This window comes from Hippocampus comes, unplaced genomic scaffold, assembly GCF_001891065.2.
Source record: "Hippocampus comes isolate QL1 unplaced genomic scaffold, H_comes_QL1_v1.1 scaffold345, whole genome shotgun sequence".
Lineage (NCBI taxonomy): Eukaryota > Metazoa > Chordata > Actinopteri > Syngnathiformes > Syngnathidae > Hippocampus > Hippocampus comes.
In genome coordinates, this window is record NW_017805538.1 from 1,359,041 (window position 1) to 1,382,175 (window position 23,135).

The following is a 23,135-nucleotide window of genomic DNA, read 5'->3' on the forward strand; positions in this document are numbered from 1 at the left end:
CACAAACAACTTCGAGACAGTCCAGTCTCCTACAAAAGGAAAGATGACGTTTGGGGCCCGTGGTGTTCATCAAATAGTTCGCTGAATTTTTTTTGATACATCAATGGATGCTATTTTCTTAACATTACGGTGCGAGCATGCAACTGTCTGTAACACAGAAAACGCGGTTTAACCTGTCGTCGGAGATCGCGGCCGCCGCCATGTTTCAATGTTGTTGACAAACGACGCACGCGCTCAACGTGAATATCGCGAGAGTTTGCACCGATGTAAACCCTCTACACAAAAATGTAGAGGCTTGTTTGAAAAGAATGCTGACCGTTACGACCGTAAAGTTTTTTTTCGACGTAGAAATTCTCGGTCGGGCGGGTTACCGGAAACACACTACTTTTTTTTCGACGCCTTATTAAACAAACACATGACGGAAGTCCGACAGAGCGCGAAAGCAAGGCATTCTCGCCGTACGTAATCAACTCTTCTCATGCGTAGCGAGGCTACTCCCCCCTCGCAAACGAGCATTTGCTCCGGAGCAAATTGTAGCGTTCACACGTACCATTTTACATCGGTCCTGCCCCGCAAACGAGCATTTGCTCTGGAGCAAATTTTTAAACCACCTCCCTGAGGTGGATCAAATTTGCTCCGGTGTAAGCTGTTTTCCGGGGCTATGCCGGAGCAAATTTGCACGTTATGAACGCTCAAACTGGCGCAGCGCCGGTGTAGCACTGGATCAAATCTTGCCGTGTGAACACCCCTAAAGACAAGTGCGACTAGCTGTCACATCACCACACAGGCCACCTTCAAAACAAAACCCTGCAAAGGCTATTGCATTGGCGTCAATGTATTATTTGGCAAGCTTTTATTCTGAAGTTTGCCTTGGCCTTGGACACGTGTTACGTTGTTAGAGTGTTTGCAGCTTCCTTGACATGTCAAAATGATGGCGCACACCAAATAAAGTGTGAGCAGAGACAGAAGAAAATCCTCAATCATTTTTATTTTTATTTGAGGTACCCGAATTACTGAAGAAGTTGTTTCACCCCTAGTTGCCAAACTGCTCCCATACATTCGACTTGCATGATCCATGATTTTCAAGTTCCTTTGCTGATATTCTAGCGAATGAGGACCAATTATGTTGCCTACACGTGAATGTGTACAATTTTTACTTTTTATTTTGATCCCCTCACGCAAAAAGGTGGCCCCCTTTGTTGGATGAGGCCCTACCCACATTCCCTGTGCTGAGTTTAGGGAGGGGTGGCCCTGTCTGCTAACGCTGTGATATTGCCCAGTGTCACAGTAGCATTCATTAAAATAGTGTACATGGGAACGATTGAATTTAACTTGCCGCTCTTTGTGTGTGTGTCTGTCTGTTTGTTTGTTTGTTTGTTTGTTTGTTTGTATTCATTAAAATAGTGTACATGGGAACGATTGAATTTAACTTGCCACTCTTTGTGTGTGTGTCTGTCTGTCTGTCTGTCTGTTTGTTTGTTTGTTTGTTTGTTGGAGCAGGTCAGCAGAGAGACCCACTGGTGACTTGCGGGAGAGGATGAAGAATAAAAGACAAGATAATGACCCAGACAGTGTAAAGCGTGATTTAGATGAACCAGCATCCCCCACAGGAAGAGTGAGTGCTTTGCTTTGGATTTCCAACTGATCACAACCAGTTGTTTAAAATCGGATGGGAGCAGTGGTGATATATATCCTTATGGTATTAAACATAATCTTAATGAGAAAATATACCGGTAGTTAATAAATAACACAATAATTTCAAAATGCCATCCATCCATGCATTTTTTCCTCTTATCCGGCCGGGGCAGCAGGTTTAGCAGGGAAGCTGACTTCCCTCTCAGCAGCCACTTCTGCCCAACTCTTCTATGGGATGCCAAGGCAAGCCGGGAGACATGGGGCTCATCTAATTTTTCTCATTGCAGTTTCCTAGTTGGCTTTAAGTCAGGAGTAGGGCACTGCGGTTCCTCGAGAGCCATGTCCTACCTGTTTTCGATCCCTCCCTACTCCAATACACCTGATTCAAACGATCAGATCATCAGCAAGCTCTGTAGAAGCCTGAAACAATCATGATTAATTGAATCAGGTGTGTTGGGAGAAGGGAGAGCTCGAAAACAGGCAGGATATGGCTCTCGAGGAACCAGAGTTCCCTACCCCTGCTTTAAGAGATCAGCATTTTTGATCAGTGAATTTAGAAAAAAATAATAATAATATCCGATCAGAGATTCAATCAGAAGCTGGTGCCGTACATCTATTTAAAAATTTTTATATTTACCTGCCATTGTGAAAATGCATTGGAAAAAATGACAATTTAAACCCCTCAAATAAAAAAAATAAAAAAAAGCAGTCATAAACATTGAATATAACACGTAATGTTTACATTTTCACAGCATCTCCTTCTCTGACATTAATGAAAAAAATGCATGAACATCACCAGTCATTCAGGTGTCAGTGTAGCTTTGCTAAAACTATTGCAATCTTGGTTCATGTGTCAACAACGCACCTACTGTATTTCCGTGTTTGCTCAAACAACGCGCTTGCCTGTTAATTTGATCTGTGACTGGCTAAATGTGCATAGCCGAAAGTTTCATTACTCAACTTGTGTTGAGTGATGAAATCTATTTTGAATTTAAGAGATGTTAAAATTAAATAAATAACACAATACTGTAGCTATTTTTTTAAATGACATAAAAAAAAATGTTCACAATTTATACCAGTCAGTAAATCAATACAGCACTGCTATGACAATTTTGCCAGATGGTCCAGGTCGCCGAGGCATAACCTCCGAGTCACAGCGCAAAGACTTTCCGCTCCCACAACACACAAGGCTAAAAAGAATTTAGCCTTCGGGCTCCCATTAAACACTATTGCAGCAGAGAAAGACCCCAGAGTGAACGGGGTTGTTTGCTGGAATGTTATATTTTGCTGATCCGATCAAAGACATTATTGATAGATCGCGCAAATTAGGACATGAGTCGCTCACCCAGTTTACATTAAACATTGACCGATTTCAATCCAATGCACCAGATTAGTGTAATGTCTATTTTTTTGGTTCTCGACCTCTGTTTACATCCTAGCACCTCCCACCAGAAATTCCATCAAGGAAGGGAGGAGATTGACAGAGGAGTGAGGTTGGAGGAGGTAGAAATGTTTTGGGGAAATGAGACAATCGCTCCTCGATGTCGTCATTTTATGCAGACATCTAATAAAGATGATATCATTGGCGCCTTTCATTAATGCATCACCTCCCCTATATGTTTAAAATGGGCCTGGGCGCTCACCAACGAGCCCCACCATCGGGCCTGGCTCCAACGAGGGGCCCGAGTGACCCCTGTCTGGGCAAGGGAAGACAAGTTCCAAAATGGTTTCTAATGGGTCTTAGAGCCATGCTTTGTCTTGTCCCTCACCTCAGACTGTTTTGTCATAGACGACGACCCTGCCAGGGGCATACAGTAAATCCACAGACAACTTAGCTCCTAAGGGACACACAAAGTCTCCACCACAATAAGGTGATGGCTCAAAGAGGTGTATTTTAAAAATTGAAAGAATTCATGTTGTGTGCGTTTATGTGCCTGTCCCAAATCACAGCAGAGAGACTCTTCCAGGGGCCGACATAGAGAGAAAGAGGACATCAAAATTATTAAGGAGCGCACTCCTGCCAGCGAAGAAGAGCCCATTGAGTGGGAAACAAACCGCGAAGGTTTACCAGAATTTGTATTTTTTTGGGAGGGGTGGAGGGGCGTGATCGCTAAAGTCTATTTCTTGAAGACTCTCAGTTTGTTTTAAGTCTATTCTTGATGGATTTGCAGACTCTGATATTGGTGATTACGACTACGAGTTGTCCCTTGAGATGAAACGACAGAAGATTCAGCGTGAGCTGATGAAACTGGAGCAGGAGAATTTAGAGAAGAGAGAAGAAATTGTCATAAAAAAAGACGAGACACCCACCAAAACAAGATCCACAGCCATGCACAAGGTAAGAAGCCAGGGCTTTCGTAGCCCCTCCAGATCTCGTCTGTCCATGTGGACAAGCTACACTTGCACTGATGCAGTGTCCCTTATGCGCACCTCTGCTGTAGTTATTGTAGTATTCACTTTTTCTTTGTCACTTTGCATAGTTTTGTACCCTTCTGTTGGTGGCAGAAGTGAGAAGTAACAAATACTTTCTGACCACCGCTGTATTTATTGGTGTTGGGTGATTATGGAAAAGATGATAAAAACTGTTCTTTTGAGTGATACTGAAATCATGATTAATGAACATGATTTTTCATTGAATTAAAAACTTGGTGTTTATTCAACTACCAAAACTCAACTTTAACTACACAGATCACGTGACAAGGATATACAGGTAACCGCATATCTATTATATACGCAGATGTGCCAATGCGGTAACCCCTGCATTAAATGAGTTGAGTTAAACATTCATACACTTACTTACAAACTAGGCATCTGCCAGTTAGCGGTTTGATGGTTCACCATGTTTTAAAAAGTTCACATTTCAATAACCTCTGGCTATCACCAGTAACGAGCTCCTCTTTATTTTTTTGAGGGGACGTCTAAGCAGGACGCATTTGTTTGACTGCTTGCAGAGTTGAATAAACCGGCTGCCTCATCTTAGTTGATAGCCTCCAATTAGCTTTTTTTTTCCTCCGTCGTGAGCCATAACGAAGGAGGAACTACCAGTGTCAAATTCCATATGTGTTTTATGTATTTTGCCACTAAAGATGATTCTGATTCTCAGGCCTCACCCGAGCCGTTACGTTCACGAGACTCCCCTCCACCCAAGAAGTCCAGTGGCTCTCCAAAACAAAAAAGTGCAGTTAAAGGGTCCGGAAAGAAAGAGAAGAAGGCATCTGCATCATCGCCTGTCGCAGAAACTGCAAAGTAGGTTTCTTTAGACCTGATTCCACCAAGTAGTAGTGTAAAATTAGCTCGAAAACGTGTTTGTCAAGTATGACTTTTGTCGATGAGTCAACATTTTTATATGTTGGCTGGTGTGGTGATGCTCACTGCAATTTAACATGAGTTGGAGTGTGAGTACTTGATCCTCAACACACTCTCTCTCTCTCTCTCTCTCTCTCTCTCTCTCTCTCTCTCTCTCTCTCTCTTCCCCCCTCCCCCCTCCCCCAACAAACTTTGTTGCTTGGTGGAAATGGGGCTAATGTTAAGGTTTCTGTTATAGGGCAAAAAATACAGTAAAGAAGCATATATGATGACTTATTGCTCTTGTGAATTTTGTCTTTCTATCAGGACGTCGAAAGGTTCCCATAGTAAGAAGAAAGGGCCTCGTACCCCGAGTCCTCCACCCCCAGTGCCGCTGGACATCCCTGTGGTTGTAAAGAAGCACAAAGGCAAGCACAAAAACAAAGAGAAGGGCGAAGAGAAGCAGAAAGAGGGGAAGGACCGAGGACGTGATGCAGAAAAGCACAAAGAGAAGAAGGAGAAACGTCGGTAAGGATTGCATTCCTCACTCCACCACAGCAAAACCTATTTTTCGCTATTAGTACTTTTGAAAAGTCTTGCTCTTTCATAGGGACCGATCTGACAGTTCCCACAAGGCGAAGCGCTCAATTACTTCGGAAGAGCGTTCTGGTAGTGTGTCATCTTCACGCTCAGTCAGGAAGAAGTCCTCCTCTCCCAAAGCTGCTTCACATAAGGCCGCTCTCCTGTCTCCTCCACGCAGGTCAGCTCATGAGTTGAATGCGGTTAGGTGGCTCAGGAGCAGAGCATTGATGAATTAACCTCTTTTTTTCTATCTGTAGGTCTCCAACACCTCCACGCCACCAGCGCACTCCTACGCCGTCCCACCGCCACTCTCCTTCCTCCCGCTCTGACTCTTCTCCCCAGCGGCATTCGCCCTCTCCTCGCCGCCGCCGCTCATCTTCTCCCACCTACCACCGCAGCTCTACAGCTGCGGCCTCTTCTCCGCCAAGGTCCCAGCGCTCCCGTTCTCCTGCCACCTCTCAAGACGCATCATCCCCCCACCGTCGATCGGACAAATCGAGTCCTGCCCTGCACCATTCCAGAGGTCGCGAGAGAAGCCGTGGTGACAGAGAGAGGAGTCCACACACTCAGGAGCGCAGACATGATCGCAGAGATGGTACATGTCTTTTGTGTTCTTCCCCATTCGTTTTGAGTTGTCTCACAGAAGTAGAGATTCCATTTATCGGGCAACGGTGTGTGTGAATGCGTGCTTGTACGTGAGTGTTTGTCGCAGTTTCACTGCGGGTACTGGGTTTCCCTGCTGAAGCTGCTGCCTCCGTGACCCGACCCCCGATAAGCGGTAGACGATGGATGATGGATAAATAAATGACTCATTGACTGTTTAATTAATTGTTGATGATTTTGATCGTCGATGTCTTCGCGACTAGTCGATTTATCTTGGCAGCCTTAATGAACACCATACTGACTTTAATGTAAACAATATTTTCATCTAAATTTTCACTTAAACCAGGGTCTGGTGTCATGATCTTGCCGTGTCATGGCTGTTTAGACTGTTTTGATAGCACCCTGGCAGTAGACGTGAGGACCCACAAATTAATAAATAAATAAAAAGATCCAGCCGTGACTGTCACACTCGCCTGCTCTTTATTTATCATTCGCACATTTCCCTCAATAGTCTCTTCACTTCACACTCATACTCTAGCACTGCCTAGCAATGTGTTTATAGCGCAAGGTATGCAAATTAAGTTAGGTGGAGAAGCTTTAACATGCACAGTTGACTGGTTACAACAATTTATTGTAAGAGGCTTGGCCCGTCAAGCTCTGTGGCGATGCTTAAGCTTGTTCAGTACTGGTTTACAATTATGATGACTGGTCTACAACAGTGTGCTTTTAATACATGATCCTTCACGGCAGAGTTGTGGAACCTTACTGTGCTTTACTCGATAGCAGAATCCTCCTGTTGTGGTGCTTCGCTGGAAGATGGAATTTCTTGCTGTGGCAAAGAAAATGTTTGAGTAATCCTTTTTCTTTTTTCCTTTGTCTTTCAAACAGAAAGCCGCAGGAAGGGAGATAAGGACAGTAACCGCGATGACTGGGATTTAGACTCAGAGCAGGTCTTGTCAAGGGACAGCCGCGACGACAGAGAGGCCAGGGATGTCCGAGAGCGACGGGATGCCCGAGATAGAGGACGCGAAATGACAAGGGAGCCTCGTGACCGCAGAGATGTGAAGGAAACTCGAGAAAGCAGGACAGAAACCCGCTCGAGTCGAGAGTCATTGGAACGACGAGATCGTGAGCGTGAGAAAGAGAGAGAAAGGGAGAGAGAGCGGGATAAAGAGAAAGAAAGGGACAGGATGGACACCCTCAGAAAGGAGGAAATGGCCCAGGAAGACAGGAGTTATGGAAGAACTCATGGCCGGGAAGAAGGAGGAAGAGAAGCACGAACAGAGACCAGAACAGAGCGAAACAGCCGTGGGAGGGGACGTGATTTCTCTGACAAAGGCAAGACGTGACTATCTCAGCGGATAATGCAAAAGCTTGTGTGTCATTTACAGTGTCAAATGTCTTCCTCCATCAGGCTCCAACAGGAACTCCCGAGGGAGCCAGCTGGACAGCAGTCATGACAATTGGGAGTCTCGAAGCAGTGGTACACGTGAACGGAGCACAGAACGCAATGCCACAGAAAGAATTTCCGAGCGAGACAGAAGAAGCGACCAGTTCCGAGACTCTTCTTACGACAGGAGAGGCGGCCACAGTGAAAGAGACCGCAGGGAGAATCGTGAGAGAGGTGAGAGTTAGAAAATGTCTGTGACTCCGTAGTTGTTACAAGGTTTTTTTTGTTGGGGGGTGAGGGGGGGCACACCATAGAGACTTTATAAACAGTTTTTATTGTGGTCCAGAAATATAATAGAGAAACTTTTGAGAATTGTACTACGATATGACATCTCAATTACATAATAGGAGTGAGATTTAAAGCCCAGTACAGTATATAATCATATACTTCATTGATATCAGGGATGGGAGGGTACTCAATGCTGTGATGGAGACATTCGTTTTAATGCAAACTTTCACAGAGTTTAACATTTTTGCAGGCTTAGACAATAAGTAATCAAATAACTGAACGATTTAAAAGCATCAATGGTACTTTTCCAGCAGTCGTCGAATTATACACTGTGATACCAGTGCCTGTATGCAGATGCTGGTGACAACGATTTGTTAATACCGTTTTATGAGCAGCATATGTCTCTGTCTTCACCATACAAACACAAACATAAATCAAGTGATATTAACATACTGTTGCTCTGCACATGTCGGTAAAATGGCTGTCCTGATCTGATTCAGTATAGTGGCATATGTAATCACTAGATTGGGATAGATCACATCAGAAGTAAACAGTTGACCTGAGATCTTCAATTGGCCCGGTTTAACGCACCTCCGCTCCATCTGATTAAATAATCCAAGGAAATCTGAGCTGTATTTGTTTAGCTAAGATCAGTTTTATATTCTATGCTGCAAAATGTTTGATGCACATATGCGCAGTGAAACCCCTGTATCTGGTACGCTTCTAATATTTTCAGTGCTCATGCGCACAAGTGCACCACTTACTTGCATTCCTTCTTGTAAGGTAAGGAAGCATTAATTATATGGCACAAATAATAGACAAGGTAACTCAATGGGCTTTACATGATTAAAAGTGCACTATTTAAAAGCATTAAAAAAACTAGACATTTAAAAACAACAACAGAAATAAAAGAGCTTACTAAAATTACAAAGAGAGAGAAAAATATTTTCAAAAAAAGGCCTTATAGTGCCATGTGCAACAGAATCACCTTGGTCATGTGTCTTTATTTTTGACAGATCAGATTTTAATTTGCAAGAGGAAAATGCAATTTTTTTCTGGCTCAACAATTGTAACTTTTCTTTTCCTAGATCAAAGGGCAGCTTCCCCAAACAGACATCAGAGAAGATCGGAGGAGTCTGAGAGGGACGAACGAAGGGATGAGCGCAGGACAGACCGAGGAGAAGAGAGACGGGAGGACCGGAACAGAGACCGCGAGAGAGACAGAGAGCGAGAGAGGGAACGGGAGAAAGACAGGGAGCGCGAGAGGGAAAAGGAGAGGGAGAAGGAGCGAGAGGCTGAGAGGGAGCGCGCCAGGGAGCGGGAGCGAGAACGAGAAAGAGAGCGAGAGAGAGAACGGGAGCGGGAAAGAGAGCGTGAAGAACGAGAACGGGAGAGAGAGAGGAAGGAGCGCGAACGGGAACGAGAGCAGCGGGAGAGAGAGAGGCAGCGAGAATGGGAGGAGCGAGAGCGGGGAAGGGAGGAAAGGCGGGAGAGGAGGGAGGATGCCCGCGACGACCGCACCACTCGAGAGACAAGAGACGACCGCAAAGCAAGGTATGTATGCATGGAGAGACAAGCCGCTACTTTTTTCACACGCTTTCAACCATGTATTTTCACGGATATGCGCCGATCATCTTCGATGTTCATGTTCGATCATTGTGAAATGGCACTCTGGTGACTCTTGGTTAGAAAGAGAGCGAGAGAGAGAACGGGAGCGGGAAAGAGAGCGTGAAGAACGAGAACGGGAGAGAGAGAGGAAGGAGCGCGAACGGGAACGAGAGCAGCGGGAGAGAGAGAGGCAGCGAGAATGGGAGGAGCGAGAGCGGGGAAGGGAGGAAAGGCGGGAGAGGAGGGAGGATGCCCGCGACGACCGCACCACTCGAGAGACAAGAGACGACCGCAAAGCAAGGTATGTATGCATGGAGAGACAAGCCGCTACTTTTTTCACACGCTTTCAACCATGTATTTTCACGGATATGCGCCGATCATCTTCGATGTTCATGTTCGATCATTGTGAAATGGCACTCTGGTGACTCTTGGTTTGGAAAATAATTGCTGTCCTCGGAACTCACTTTTATCCAAACCACAACTTCGGGGGAGACTTTATTTATTGACTTTTTTATTCACGGCTGTTTCCTTGTTCCTCACCCCAACTCATTTCGGGAAAAATCCGCTTGTTTTATGATAGCCAAAACTGTTAGTAAGAGAACTTGTCTTGACACAAAAAATAGGTATCTGAACACAAGAAATCCCTGTCTATCAAATTACTATGCAGTCACTACTTTACCTTTTGAGCATGGATACCAGCAAATTCGGGGACCGTAAAATACATGAGTTCAAAGAAAAAATGCTCATGAAGGGCAATACAGTATTGGGTGGTTGGAAGGATTTTCATCTCCATGTGTTCATCTTGAGAACTGTATATATATTTTTTTCTCTTTCTGTGTAATATCTTTCTTTGTAAATATTCCATGTTACAACATTGACACCCGCGGTTTGTAGACCAGTGGCCATTTTTTGGGGGGTCAATAGTCCAGAAATTAGTCGTTTGTTGTGCACAATAAAGTTGTTTTGGTAAAATGTATTTTTTTAAAACTACTTTCCTCCTCATGTCCTCCAGCCGCAAGCGCCCCAGGTTGGAGACCAGCCCGAGCCCCCGACCTTCGCCCAAGCGAGGGACGCGTGACCAGAGTCCTGCAGACAGTGATGGCTACAACAGTACAGATGAGAAAAGTGAGCGCCCACTTGGCCGAGGGCTGGCCAAGCTCCACCCACAGCCCCTCCTCCCCAGCCCTGTGTGTCCACCTCCAAGTGACAGTAGGAAATTCTTTTAGCGAGGACACATCCTTTTTGGGAATGAGGATTTCATATCCAGAGACTATACTGCTATCTAATAAGTCTGAGTTCTTGTGATATGTTCATGTGCAGGTGTGGATAAGCATCGCGTGCTCAGCCAGGTGGTGCGCCCCCTGGAGCCCCTGTTGCGTTCACCATCAAGGCCTGTGATATCCGATGACAAACCCAGCCACTGGAAGGATGAGGAGCGCAGAGGAGCTGGAGATAAGAGGGATGCACGCAGCCGCCATGAGGACCAGGAGCCCCGAAGTGAGCGCAACAGGGGAGGTGACCGGCGAGCTGATCAGCTGTCAGATACACACGCTGACTCTCGCAGCCGAGGCAGAGACCTGCGAGACTCCACACCGCCTCCTGTTTCTGTTGCTCCGGGAGCCGAGAACGAAGACAGAGATGTCGCTGTGTCACAGCCTCCAGAGGAAGGCAAAAAGAAAACCAAATCACTGAAGAAGGGGATGAAGAAAGGACGTAAAGAGGAAGACGCATCTGGTGGCAAAGTCCTAACTGGAGACCGTTTCAACCAGGGTCCCGTGGCTCCTGCTTTGACAGATGGTCCTCCATCTCTGCTTTCACCAAGGAAGGGAGCAAAGAGGAAAGTGCTTGAGCGCAAGAGGAAACGCGGAGGGGATTCTGAGGCATCGGAGGAGGATTCTTCAGTGCATCAGCCACAAAAGAGGAAGAGAGGTCCTCGGACACCGCCTCCCTCCATGAGGCCAGGTCATCGTGGCTCTGCCGGCAATGCTGAGCCCACCCAACTCTCCAAAGTGGACACCTTCAGTGACTGGTCGGATGAGGAGGTCTCAGATCGAGGAGGACAACTGGATTCCGCTTCTGCTGAACGCCCTCCACCTGAGCCTCTTCGAAGAGGCGGGGGCCCCAGGTTGGGTCGGGACAGAGACCGGTGCAACCCCCCTCCGATCGCCCCTCTGCTTCTGCAAGATCCTCCGATGCTGCTGCAGACTTTGACGCCACAGCCCCTGATGTCCCAGCCCCTTCTGCGCAAGCCTCCTCCAGAGCAGACGCGCAGCAACAGCATGGGAAGTAACCAAAGCCGCGTGTCATCCAGGCGCCCGCGGTCGCCCTCCAACGATTCGGCCCACCGAGATGACGTGCAGGCAACACGTGCCCGTAGGGGGCGGCTTCCGGGCAGTGGCACACTTGACCGGGAAAGGGAGAGAGAAAGGGAGAGGCTTGCGGTGAGTGACCCACCAGGAACAGAGAGGAAATCACGAATAGACCAGTTGAGGAGAGGCGAGCCAAGCCGCAGTACCTCTTCAGGTCAGTAATGAGATCAGCTCTGAGCATGAGACAGCAGGTTACATGTACCACCCTAACACTGACTGTGCTTGCCTTGTAGACCGCCAGGATTCTCGCAGCCACAGCTCCAGGCGTAGCTCCCCTGATTCTGAGAGGCAGGGCAGGTCCCAATCCCGTGCCGGTTCCTACGACAGTCGAGAACGAGAGCGTGACAGGGAGCAGTTTGATCGGGAGCGGGACCGAAAGGACCTCCGCCAACAGCAGCCAGGCCTGCTTCTTCAACAGCCTCTTCAACAACAGAGAGACTGGGACCCAGAATCCAGGGACTGGCCTGGCAGGGGACGGGAGCCTCCTCCCCCCATGCGTCCTGCTCGGGAACCCCTTCTAAGGGAGAGGGACGTTCGGGACAGGGAACGCTTACTAACCGAGGGACTCATTCAGCAGAATGAGCGGGAAAGGGAGCGTGAGCGGGAACGGGACAGCAGGGGTGAAAGGGGCGGCGATAGAGAGAGGGAGAGATTGATGATGCTGGACTTGCCTCCCCACTGTGACTCCAGAGCTGCAGGGCGAGGGGACCTGATGCGGCAAGACAGAGGTGACTATGAGCCCCTCCTGCCAAGAGAAGCCTTCAGCCCACCAGAAACTGAGAACCCAAGCAACAACCACCCTGTGGGGGAGCAGTCAGAGATGGAGAGGATGGACAGCATTGACGGTAAAAATTGACACGCATTTTAAGGGTGTGCACCTCTCGATTCGTTACATATCGCGATACGCGGGGTCAAAAACAATTGAAGGTCGGTACATTTTCAAGTGGAATGATTCGACACTGTTCAATTCAGGGAAATTATGGTTCGATTCAAGGTGGTGTCAGGGCTCTTCTGCTGCACCCGTTTTGGGCACACAGGTGCCACACTTCATAACGGTGCAATTGAAAAAAGTCTGAGGTTGTTAAATGTGCAACCTTCCTGCCGATAGAGAATGTGGGGGCCAAAAAATGTCTCCTCACTCAATCATGGACTCAGATCTCGAAATACTTTTTTTCTTTATTAAGATTTAACCTATAAAATTGCAGTGTTGAATGTGATGCGCTTTCAAATTTTGGTGCACTTAAGTGCTCGTGCACCTCGTGCACGGTTAGCCAAGTTAGCCCTGGGTATGTCTGTCGCTTTTGTCACGTTTATTAATATGCAAACATGTAACATGTAAAAGGTTCCCAAACTATTCAAGATTCAAAGACACAGCAAATCATCGGCAACATCAAACGCAATTTATATCTGGTGTGCATCTCATAAAGGTTTGTGTGTTGGTGCGTGCATGGACTTTTCATTCAGGAGAAGAGGAGGGGAAAGAAGACGACAGCCAATCAGTGGCATCTGTTGGAGAGGAGTACGAACCAATCAGTGATGATGAGCTTGATGAAATACTTGCTGACAGTCAGAAAAAAGACGATCAGCAGGATGAGGAGAAAATTACAGGTACCGGGACATATCTTTAGTTTCTTATTTGTCAGACATCGCAGCTCTCACGACAGTTGCCCCTTCCTCTCCGTGTGTCATCAGGCCCTCTGGATGTCATTGATGTGGACTGGTCCAGTCTGATGCCCAAACAGAAGCCAGAGCCCCGAGCGGCTGGGGCAGCTCTCCTGCGCTTCACCCCAGGCGCTGTTCTCCTCAGGGCGGGCGTCTCGAAACGACTTGTTGGGACTGCGCTCCTGGAGAAGGTCAGAGAAGTGTGCAAGGCAGAGCTGGATGACCCAAAAGGTGAGAGTTTGCATCTGAGCATTCCTTTTGTTAATGTCTTTGTAGGTTTGTTTGTTTAGTGCTCATTCCTATTTACACTTCTTGATTATCAACCTTCATTTTTAAGGATTGATTAGTATTTTTCCTTGGATGCCATCTATCTGTCCATCTTCTTCCACTTATCCAGGGTCACGGGGAGGTTTGCGGGGGTAGCAACTTAGGCAGGGAAGCCCAGATTCTCCCAGGCTACTTCATCCAGCTCTTTCGGGGGGATCCTGTGGTGTTCCTCGGCCAGCCCGAAGACTATGGCTGTGTCCACATTTTCGGCTGCATTATGTCACTCCTGGTGCGATGCGACCGCACGTGGTTTTCAAATTCCCGAAGGACAGTTCGCGGGCTGCGTCCTTCAAATCCTTAAAAACGTTTTCCAGTTGTGATGATCTTCATAGGGGGTCTCTTTAGATATGTTTTGTCTGCTGCCTCTCATAGGACCTCCTTGTCATAGGGTGCATAAAGCTCCTTGTATGCACTAACCCCTCCATCATGATAAGGTGATGGCTCAGGGAAGAATTTCCTAGAAATGTTGTTGCTGATCCATACGTGGATGTCAAGCTTTTTATTTTTAAGATTAAGATATCCTTTATTTGTCCCACACTGGGGAAATTTACAGTCTACAGAAGCAAGATAATGGGTAGAAAGAACAAAAAACAAACACCATTCAATTAAGTGCAATATAAATACAGATATGGATAAGGTCGCAGTGCTATTTACAATTGTCTTCCACATCATTTTTTTTTTTTATTCAGCAGCCTGACAGCAGTCGGTAGGAACGAGCAGCGGTATCTCTCCTTCTTGCAGCGCGGGTGTAACAGTCTCTGGCTGAAGGAGCTATCTAGTGCTGTCAGGGCGGGCTGGAGGGGGTGGGAGGGACTGTCCATCATAGCTTTTAGCTTAGTTAGCATCCTAATGGGTAGAAAGAACAAAAAACAAACACCATTCAATTAAGTGCAATATAAATACAGATATGGATAAGGTCGCAGTGCTATTTACAATTGTCTTCCACATCTTTTTTTTTTTATTCAGCAGCCTGACAGCAGTCGGTAGGAACGAGCAGCGGTATCTCTCCTTCTTGCAGCGCGGGTGTAACAGTCTCTGGCTGAAGGAGCTATCTAGTGCTGTCAGGGCGGGCTGGAGGGGGTGGGAGGGACTGTCCATCATAGCTTTTAGCTTAGTTAGCATCCTCCTGTTGCCCACCTCCTCCAGAGTGTCTAGGGAGCAGCCCAGGACAGAACTGACCTTCCTGATCAGTCGCTCCAGTCTCTTTCTGTCCCGGGCCGAGATGCTGCCTGACCAGCAGACAATGCCATAATGGATGGCCGAGGCCACCACCGAGTTATAGAAAGTCTGAAGGAGTGACCCCTGAACCCCAAAAGACCTCAGTTTCCTGAGTAGGAAGAGTCGCCTCTGTCCTTTCCTAATCAGGTTGTCCGTGTTTGTAGACCAGTCCAGTTTGTTGTTTAGAAGAGCACCTAGGTACTTGTAGGAGGCCACCCTCTCTATGTCCATACCCTGTTTTGTTTGCATGGATGTATAGTACGGCTTGTCCCAAACACGAGATTATTTCATTTTTTGTAAGGTGATGATTTAAGAATGACCTGTTGTTGGAGGGTGGTTATGAGGGATTTTTTTTCTCGATCAAGTCTGAGACGGACCAGGCTGACAGTCTTAAGTTTTAAACATGTTAAATAATTATGACCAAAAACGTTCATTTGTGTGTGCAAAGCACAACTCCCAAGTCATGACTCTCCGTGAATTGTGATGTGAAACAGAATGTAGTCAATCAAGAAGTAACATGACTTAGGAATGAACAAAAATATATCCTACCTGAAACACAATGTCCCTCAGAAATGGAGGACCAGCTCTCGGAAGCCTGGGAATGCTTATATGCTCCGTTTTTTTTTTTTTTTTGGAAAAAAAATTATAAGAATTTCAAGATCAATGTGAGTCTGTCCTCTCCTGTTGTCTTCCATGTTGAGTCTTGTTTCCCAGTTTCTTCCTCTTTGCTTCTCTTACATAACATTTGATTGTGTGAAGTTTCTTCTTATCGAACTAAACTCCAGATCAGTGGTGTGGTGTGCTGTGTTGAAATTATCGGAGAAAACCATATAAAGTGCACTTAAGTCTGTTACATGCCAGTTTTTTGTTTTTTTTAGTCTTCACATGTGGTGTCTGTAAAAAAAAAAGTGCACCAGGCCTAAGACACAAACCTAAGTTATGCGTCCTTTCCAGATGCCGACAAGCTGTTTGAGCATGACCTCGGGGCCTTGAACATGGCAGCCCTGAACAGACGAGTGGAGAGGGCAGGTTTACTCAGCAACCTGGGGCCCTGCTGCAAGGCTCTCTGTGCCCGCAGGGACTTCGGCATCCGCAAGCAGCTCTTGAAAAATGACAAGGTAAACTGACTGCAATCATTAAAAGGACCGTTCATTTCATTGTTTATCTCAGCTGGAGTGGGACTAAGTTTTGGTGTTTGAAGCTCGCATCTTGTCGTCATCCTCTTCTCTGTTAGGGCCTCACCAAACAGTATCCCATGAATCCTGTGGTGGACAGCGAGCTGCTCCAAATGAGCATGCGTCTTTTTAGGAGAACTGTGACTGGTCAGACTTCTGTCCCAGAAAGATCCGATGGTGGGTCCGATCCAGCTCCTGAAGATGCCCCGGCGGATAGCATCAGCGACCTCGCTGTGGGACAGCCAGAGGTTTGTGTGTCATGAGATGCACAATGCGGCTTTTTAGTATGGAAGCCTATGAACATAATGGCTTGTAAGCCTTGACTCCTCCCTGTCCCATTTCATCGCAGACATCACTTTTTAGGAAATAAAGCTGTTGAAAACTTGGGAATTGTGATTAACGTTCAAAATATTTTCCGTTATGAGCATGTTCTGTGTCATTGAATACTTGTGAAATGTTACGAAAAAAAAGCTCTTCCAAATTTGATTGTTGGTGTCACATTTTCATACATTGTGCATTACTTACAAATAGTGCTTGTGAAATATGTAAGACCATCTTCCACAGAAGAAAAGCACCTTACATATAAACACTAGCTAGGATGCAAAAATGACTTTGCCAAAATTATAGAGATGTCAGTTATCTCATTGAATGCTATGGTTTGGCCTATGTGCTCCAATCCTGACCTTTGAGCGATAATACATTTCCAAATATATACAGTACACCAATGCAAGTGGGACTTCATCACTGCTAAGTGCTGGTATTTTTATTTTATTTATTATTTTTACAAGAGCAACAAGATAAAAATACACCTCTACCTGGTGTGCTATTTTTGTTTGGTTTTTTTTCTTTTTTCAAAGAGGCCCATGGGCAACTGGTGGTCTTTTGCAGCTACCTGGTGTCTGTGGGAGCGATGATGATGACCTCTTGATGATTTCTTTTTGATCTTAAAATGGAAAAAGTGGCCTCACCAGTGAATAACAGCAATGGTAGAATTGGTCACACAAATGTGTTTTCCTACAAATGATGATAACAATAATGATACATCCTGATGAATCTAGGTTACAACCGTGCTTTGAATGGTTAACTTTTTCTTCCTGGGTCTTTTGTATCAGCTTTCAAATGTGAAACATTGATCTCCTGTATTCAGATGCATCCAGTTCCTATTTTGCAGGGACATGACTAAATATCGGTCATGTATCCACAATACATTACAATGCTTAGCTACATCTAAACTAGATGCCTCTCTAAATGTTTTCATCATTCACATGGCTGACCATGTCAAATTACATTAAAAGGCTTGTACAGCTCGACACAAGGATTTTGCCAATGAGTTTTGTTTGTTAAAAAAAAAAAAAAATTAAATAATCACTCTATTTAAATTGCCAGTTTCTTAAACATCTCCACTGTTATTTTGACCACTGTTTTTTCCCCATCTATTTCAGATTTGAAGTGTACCTCTTCCCAACTACTATTTTGAGATCTCTGCAGATTTTCTATGGGATTTAGGTCTGGGTCCTCTTCCGAAATTCTCATCCCCTAACCTTAAATCACCTTTTCTTCACCTTTTATGAGCTACAGTGATCCCTCGCTCTAACGCGGTTCACTTTCCGCGGCGTCGCTGTTTCACGGATTTTTTTAGTGCAGTTTTTTTAATGCTTTTAACCCTTTAAATCAGAACGCGTCGGCGGCGCCGCGTGTCAACAGTACAGTATTTCCAAAAACTATTATAGTTATTTGTTGAAAACGTTTTTTTGTAATTGGGCCTGAAAACAGGTTTTGGTTTTTGATTTCATTGTATATATAGTTAAGTATTGTATAATAACTGTAAAAAAATAATGGTCATTACTTCACGGATTTCACTTATCACTGGTACTTTTTGGAACGTAACCCCCGCGATAAACGAGGGATTACTGTATATCATTAGGTCCAGCTAGTGCTTCCTTTCCAACATAAGAAAGAACAGCAATGTTTCAAATTGATTCAACTCCACTTTTCCGAGCTGATGTTATCGCGCGGCAAGTATTGTTGATGTAAGACTTGAGCTTGGGGATACAGTGAAACTCCTCTACAATGAAATCATGTTTGCAACAAGAAATTTTTCACAGCTGAGTACGTGTGTGAACATGTTATACATCTTTTAAGAGTTGAGTTTCTGGAGATTTGAATGGTGCCCAACATTTTACAATTGTCAAATTTGAACTGGAACTTGGGGAGACCTCAAGCTTTGATCCTGTAGTGTTTTCAAGTCCTAATCAACATAACAGCAGTTTTTTATGCTTTTTTTTTTTTTAAACAGTGAATTGTGTTCTGCATCCTGATTGGCTAAGGGACTAATGCTTTTTTTTTTTTTTAAACAGTGAATTGTGTTCTGCATCCTGATTGGCTAAGGGACTGACCAACGTGAACAGTCTCCGCACCTCATCTCTGTACAGCTTGCCAAATTTACCTTTGCAAATTTTTGGTCTTTGGTTTCATTGTATCAGTGGCGGCTGCTGGTCCGTCAAAGAGGGGAAACTCAATTTCGGCCTACATCATAAAATGTGTCCATTTAGTGATACGTGAATTTTACTCTCCATTCCTTTTCAAAAAATAAAAAGGATGCCTTCAGCATAAGATCGGTGATTGGCTCATTTCGCTGTCAATCAAAAAGAGATTGAGCCTCAGGCAGATCATCCAGTCATCATGCAGAAAACCTGAGCGTCCGGGCCAGCCAATGGGCAGGACAAAACCAGCATTTATCCAATGACTCGTCTCGTTTCAATGCATTGGGACAACCGACACGGAACTCTCTCGATGCCCAGCGTCCACGCGGTCGACGCTCTGCGTCCCACAGTTTAAAGCACAGTGAAGCTGTGGGAATGAATGAGAAGAGAGTCGCGTCGTAACCAGTAATAAGAAGCTGATTCGGAACGAAAGTTGAGCGTGTTGTAGCGCATATTTAGTCACTGACATGTCCACACAATTGTACGTACACACATATATTTGATCACTTACTTTTTGACATTTTAGGGGAAGCTGAGCTTCCCTTTTGCAGTCTTAGAGCAATCGCCTCTGCATTGTTTACATATTTCAGTATTGTATAATAACTGTAAAAAATAAAGCTGACTATTTCGCCGATCATGGGTTCTTTTTGGAACATAACCCCCGTGATAAATAAGGGTTCACTGTAAATCATAGAGATGACAGAGACATAATACATTTTATCATATTTATTATGAGTACAATCAGTCAAATAATATCCGACGTCTAACAGTAGACTCTGCAAATCGCGAGTAATCCACATTAAACATGAACATCATTGATTGGAGTAAATATTGGTTAGATATCAGCATGCGTTCCACCGACACTGGTGATGCGAGAGGTGAGAGTTCTGTCAATGCCTCCATGAACGCGTCGAACACCTCAGGAGCGGCCGGGGAACCTGGCGGAACGAGTTGGGGGTGGTGGTGAGATCATGGAATAAGAGGAGGGTGGTACAGCGGGAGAAGCCGGAGAGGCGGGGGCTGTGTCATCCTCAGACACAGGAGAGATCCAGTGGTTCGTCATCACGTTGTCATCATGGCCTCCATCCGGCCCTTCCTCATCATCAGACAGTTCCACCACCACCTCAGCAGCCGCTGGAGATTGTGGCCTTTCTCCGGCAGCACTCAACCCCGCAGTTTGCTGAGAGTCAGCCACCAACCCGGGATTTTGCCCCCATGGCGGAGGCATAGTCCCAGGGCTGGCTGCGATGCAAGCCGCACTGTGCACAGTCATTTGGTGGGAACCGTTAGGTAGGCGCCAAGTCATGCGGATTAACGAGTATACTTCTAAAGGTTGATTGTTCCTGTCAAACATGACAGTGGGTATTTGGAGGTCCCCCATGGTAGCCTGTAATACGGTACTTTTACATGGCAGGTCAGCAAATCCTAGCCATATCCAGCTCTTCCGCAAAGTGGGGAGCTGGTCGTATGTAATATAAATTCCGTCAGGCATGAGCCAAAATTCATGCACCCGATTTATCGGTGAGGGGAAACAACAGTGCCCTGTTGGAATAAATGTAATTCTGTTATCCCATATTTACTCTCTGTGTAGCTTTAAAACTTGTTTCAGAGTGATACCTTGCAAATACCTCATATACAATGGGGTAGAGGTTGATAATGGGAGACTTGTCGGACCGGGAGAGGTCAGGCTGCTCCTGTTCTAGCTTTTAAGATAATATCCTTTTGTTAAGTTAACGGCTTCTGATCAAATTAACTGTTGCTTGTGAGAAGATAACATCAACCCCAGGACACCATGTGAGGGACATCTCAAGCTGTGTTCGTGGACCACCGACCTCCAGCAGGAGTCATCTGACATTTCAGGAATGAACTGTGTGTTCTCATTGAAAGTCTTCTCTACTGAAACTGTTGTGAAATGTGCAAATACTCCCCACACCCATTAGAAGATCGTGTATCAGGGATTTCCTTCCAATAAATGCAAGGAGACAAACGCGGTCTCTTCAGAGTTGCCCCGTAACCTGTAATGGTTTACATGGCAGAGCCAGCTGGAGAGCCTTTCGGAGATTGTGAACCAAGACATGTTTTAGCGCACTCTCTCTTGCAAGAAAGACAACCATGACTGCCTCATGAGTCTTCCTGTTCCTGATTTGTTCTTCACGTCAGATTACCAGCATTAACCTAACATGCCCCATGAAGGTTCTACCTACAATTCTTGCGGACCTGAAGGGATGCGGACCCACAGAGGACACACTTCGGCAGGGTCTCATCCTGTAACATCCACAAAGTCAATGCAGCCCTTTTATTCAATTACTCGGGAGGATCGACCTTTTGGCTAGGTCGATCATGCCTAGCCAAAAGAGAACCGACATAAGTCCCCATCCAATTGCCCATATTGCTAATTTAACCGTTCGCAATATGCAAATCTTGCTACCTTTTCCACGAGGGTTTTTCTGCAGCCGGAAAACCAGTGTCATAATGTACAAGGCCAGTGATATTGCAAGTATCCCTTCCAATATTACCGCTCCGTAGATAATCTCAAAAGCTTTAAGCGCAGTCATATCCAGTACCACCCAGCACAATAAGACAAACGTTTAGGCAATTTCTGTGGCTGTGCTGTATTTGATCAGTATATGTCCATGCATGTACAATAAACATTCTCTAGTACGGACTCGTGTTTGCGCTATCCAATCTGTCCTGATAACAGAAATTCCTAATTTGGGAAATGAGCATGGTACATGTCCTTTATGAACCTGCAAGTATGTTGACAAAACGCACGTGTAACAACACAATCAATAAAATGCAAAAATATACTGTCCAAAAACTGTTTATATAACAAAAACTGCAATACAGGTGTATCCAAAAAAATCACAACAGTACAATACGTACAGTATTTTAATGTTTATTTTTTTCTGTCTTGGGAAAAAATGTCTATTTTGGATTGTTTTGTTGGATGCATTCTTTGGTTTATGACAATGTTTGCCTGCGTGTCATACAGTTTTCTTGCTAGTTGCAAGTAACTGTCCCATTGATCACCGATGTCTGGTGATTCTTGTGCATACTGATGGATTTGTTGCCATTTGCATTGCTTCCTCGCTGGATGGTGGCTTGTCATCAGGAGTTGAATCGATGCCTTGTTTTTTTAAAGTTTCGTAGATTTGCGTCTTTCCGACTCCAAGTGTCTCCTGGATGCTTTTTACTTTGTGTCCAGCCTCGCTCAAACGGATGCATTTCACTCGCTGAGCTACAGTCATTACAGTTCTTCTACGTTTCGATGCCATGATCTACACGACGTAAGTGAATAAAGTTAAAATCTTTCGCAATTGCAGTAAAACGCACGCCAATAAAAAGTCACTTACACGTCGTCGTTTCGAATCTGATGAATGAAAACGGCGAAGCGAACACGTTTCTTCCGTCGTGTTGAGTGGGCGCTGCTTTTTAAGCTAGTGCTGCGATCTATGGGACGTAAGTGAATAAAGTTAAAATCATTGACAATTACAATCAAACGCACGCCAATAAAAACTCACTTATACGTCGTCGTTTCGGATATGATGAATGAAAATGGCGAAGTGAACACGTTTCTTCCGTCGTGTCAAGTGGGCATTGCTTTTTAAGCCAGTGCCGCAATCTACGGGACGTAAGTGAATAAAGTTAAAATCTTTCGCAATTACAGTAAAACGCACGCCAATAAAAAGTCACTTACACGTCGTCGTTTCGGATCTGATGTTAGAAAAAGGCGAAGTGAAACCTTGTCTTCCGTCGTGTCTTTCCGTCGCATCGGGTGGGCGTTGCGTGTATTTAAGCTGCCGCGGCCTTCCGTCTCCATCTGGGTTACGGCTAGTGGAATTTCCGCTTACGTAAGTACCGATAACATGTAATATCGTAGTCAAATGTTAATGAATAGGTTTTTATTCCGGGTGAAGGAAATTCCGTTTCATAGAATTCCGGGGATGGGAATTTTACTGTATACGATAAAGCAGCCTAATCCCAAAGTATAAGTGCAATACACGAACCTAAGGATGAGGACCTTTGTCACGGACAGGGGCATCACTAGGTTTCAAGAACAAGGGGGGCTTAGCCCCAAGGGGAACACAGCCCCTTTAGGGAGATCCGGGGGCATGCTCCCCCGGAAGAATTTTTTTCTACATTCTGTTAAAAATCCATCAATTCCGTGCACTTTGAGAGCAAAATGAAGAGGCTATGAAGAACTACACACATCACATTAGTATCCTCTTTACTATGATGGGGCTTCCTCCCCTGGACTTAACTGGACTAGATAATAGAAATTCTAAAGAGTTCAAAAGTTCAATCTTGGTTGTTCAAGGGAATTAGAAGGATGCCCGATAACATAACCTATATGACAGTAGGCCTATATTCCTCTCTACCAAAATGTATTAATATATGCTTAGCCCCCAGAAGACTATGTATTTTGAGATGTCTGCCGTGATATGCAATTTAAGTTAGTACAATGAGATGCAAAAGCTTCATCACTTTGGAAAAACACAAGTTTGCTGCT

The 23,135-nt window shown here is 45.2% G+C and overlaps 2 protein-coding genes across 3 annotated transcripts in view; both read left to right on the forward strand.

Moving 5' to 3' along the window:
* The window catches only part of zc3h13 (zinc finger CCCH-type containing 13), a 20,675-nt gene extending 3,225 nt beyond the window's left edge, over positions 1–17,450 (forward strand). Inside the window, exons 4-20 of one of the 2 annotated variants that reach the window (XM_019878474.1) lie at positions 1,501–1,615; positions 3,586–3,697; positions 3,807–3,973; positions 4,739–4,881; positions 5,248–5,448; positions 5,531–5,680; positions 5,760–6,097; positions 6,994–7,443; positions 7,520–7,729; positions 8,872–9,337; positions 10,404–10,600; positions 10,712–11,914; positions 11,994–12,605; positions 13,225–13,368; positions 13,453–13,653; positions 15,922–16,085; positions 16,202–17,450. In XM_019878474.1, the coding sequence (XP_019734033.1) occupies positions 1,501–1,615; positions 3,586–3,697; positions 3,807–3,973; positions 4,739–4,881; positions 5,248–5,448; positions 5,531–5,680; positions 5,760–6,097; positions 6,994–7,443; positions 7,520–7,729; positions 8,872–9,337; positions 10,404–10,600; positions 10,712–11,914; positions 11,994–12,605; positions 13,225–13,368; positions 13,453–13,653; positions 15,922–16,085; positions 16,202–16,405 (5,077 nt within the window). In that variant the 3' untranslated portion in view covers positions 16,406–17,450. The remainder of the gene's footprint in view (positions 1–1,500; positions 1,616–3,585; positions 3,698–3,806; positions 3,974–4,738; positions 4,882–5,247; positions 5,449–5,530; positions 5,681–5,759; positions 6,098–6,993; positions 7,444–7,519; positions 7,730–8,871; positions 9,338–10,403; positions 10,601–10,711; positions 11,915–11,993; positions 12,606–13,224; positions 13,369–13,452; positions 13,654–15,921; positions 16,086–16,201) is intronic. The other variant, XM_019878475.1, reaches the window with a different exon arrangement.
* Positions 8,094–23,135, forward strand: part of rpl31 (ribosomal protein L31) — an 18,018-nt gene continuing 2,976 nt past the window's right edge. The window contains exons 1-2 of the mRNA XM_019878477.1: positions 8,094–8,099; positions 17,782–17,788. The gene's annotated coding sequence lies outside the window, so the exon portion shown is untranslated. The remainder of the gene's footprint in view (positions 8,100–17,781; positions 17,789–23,135) is intronic.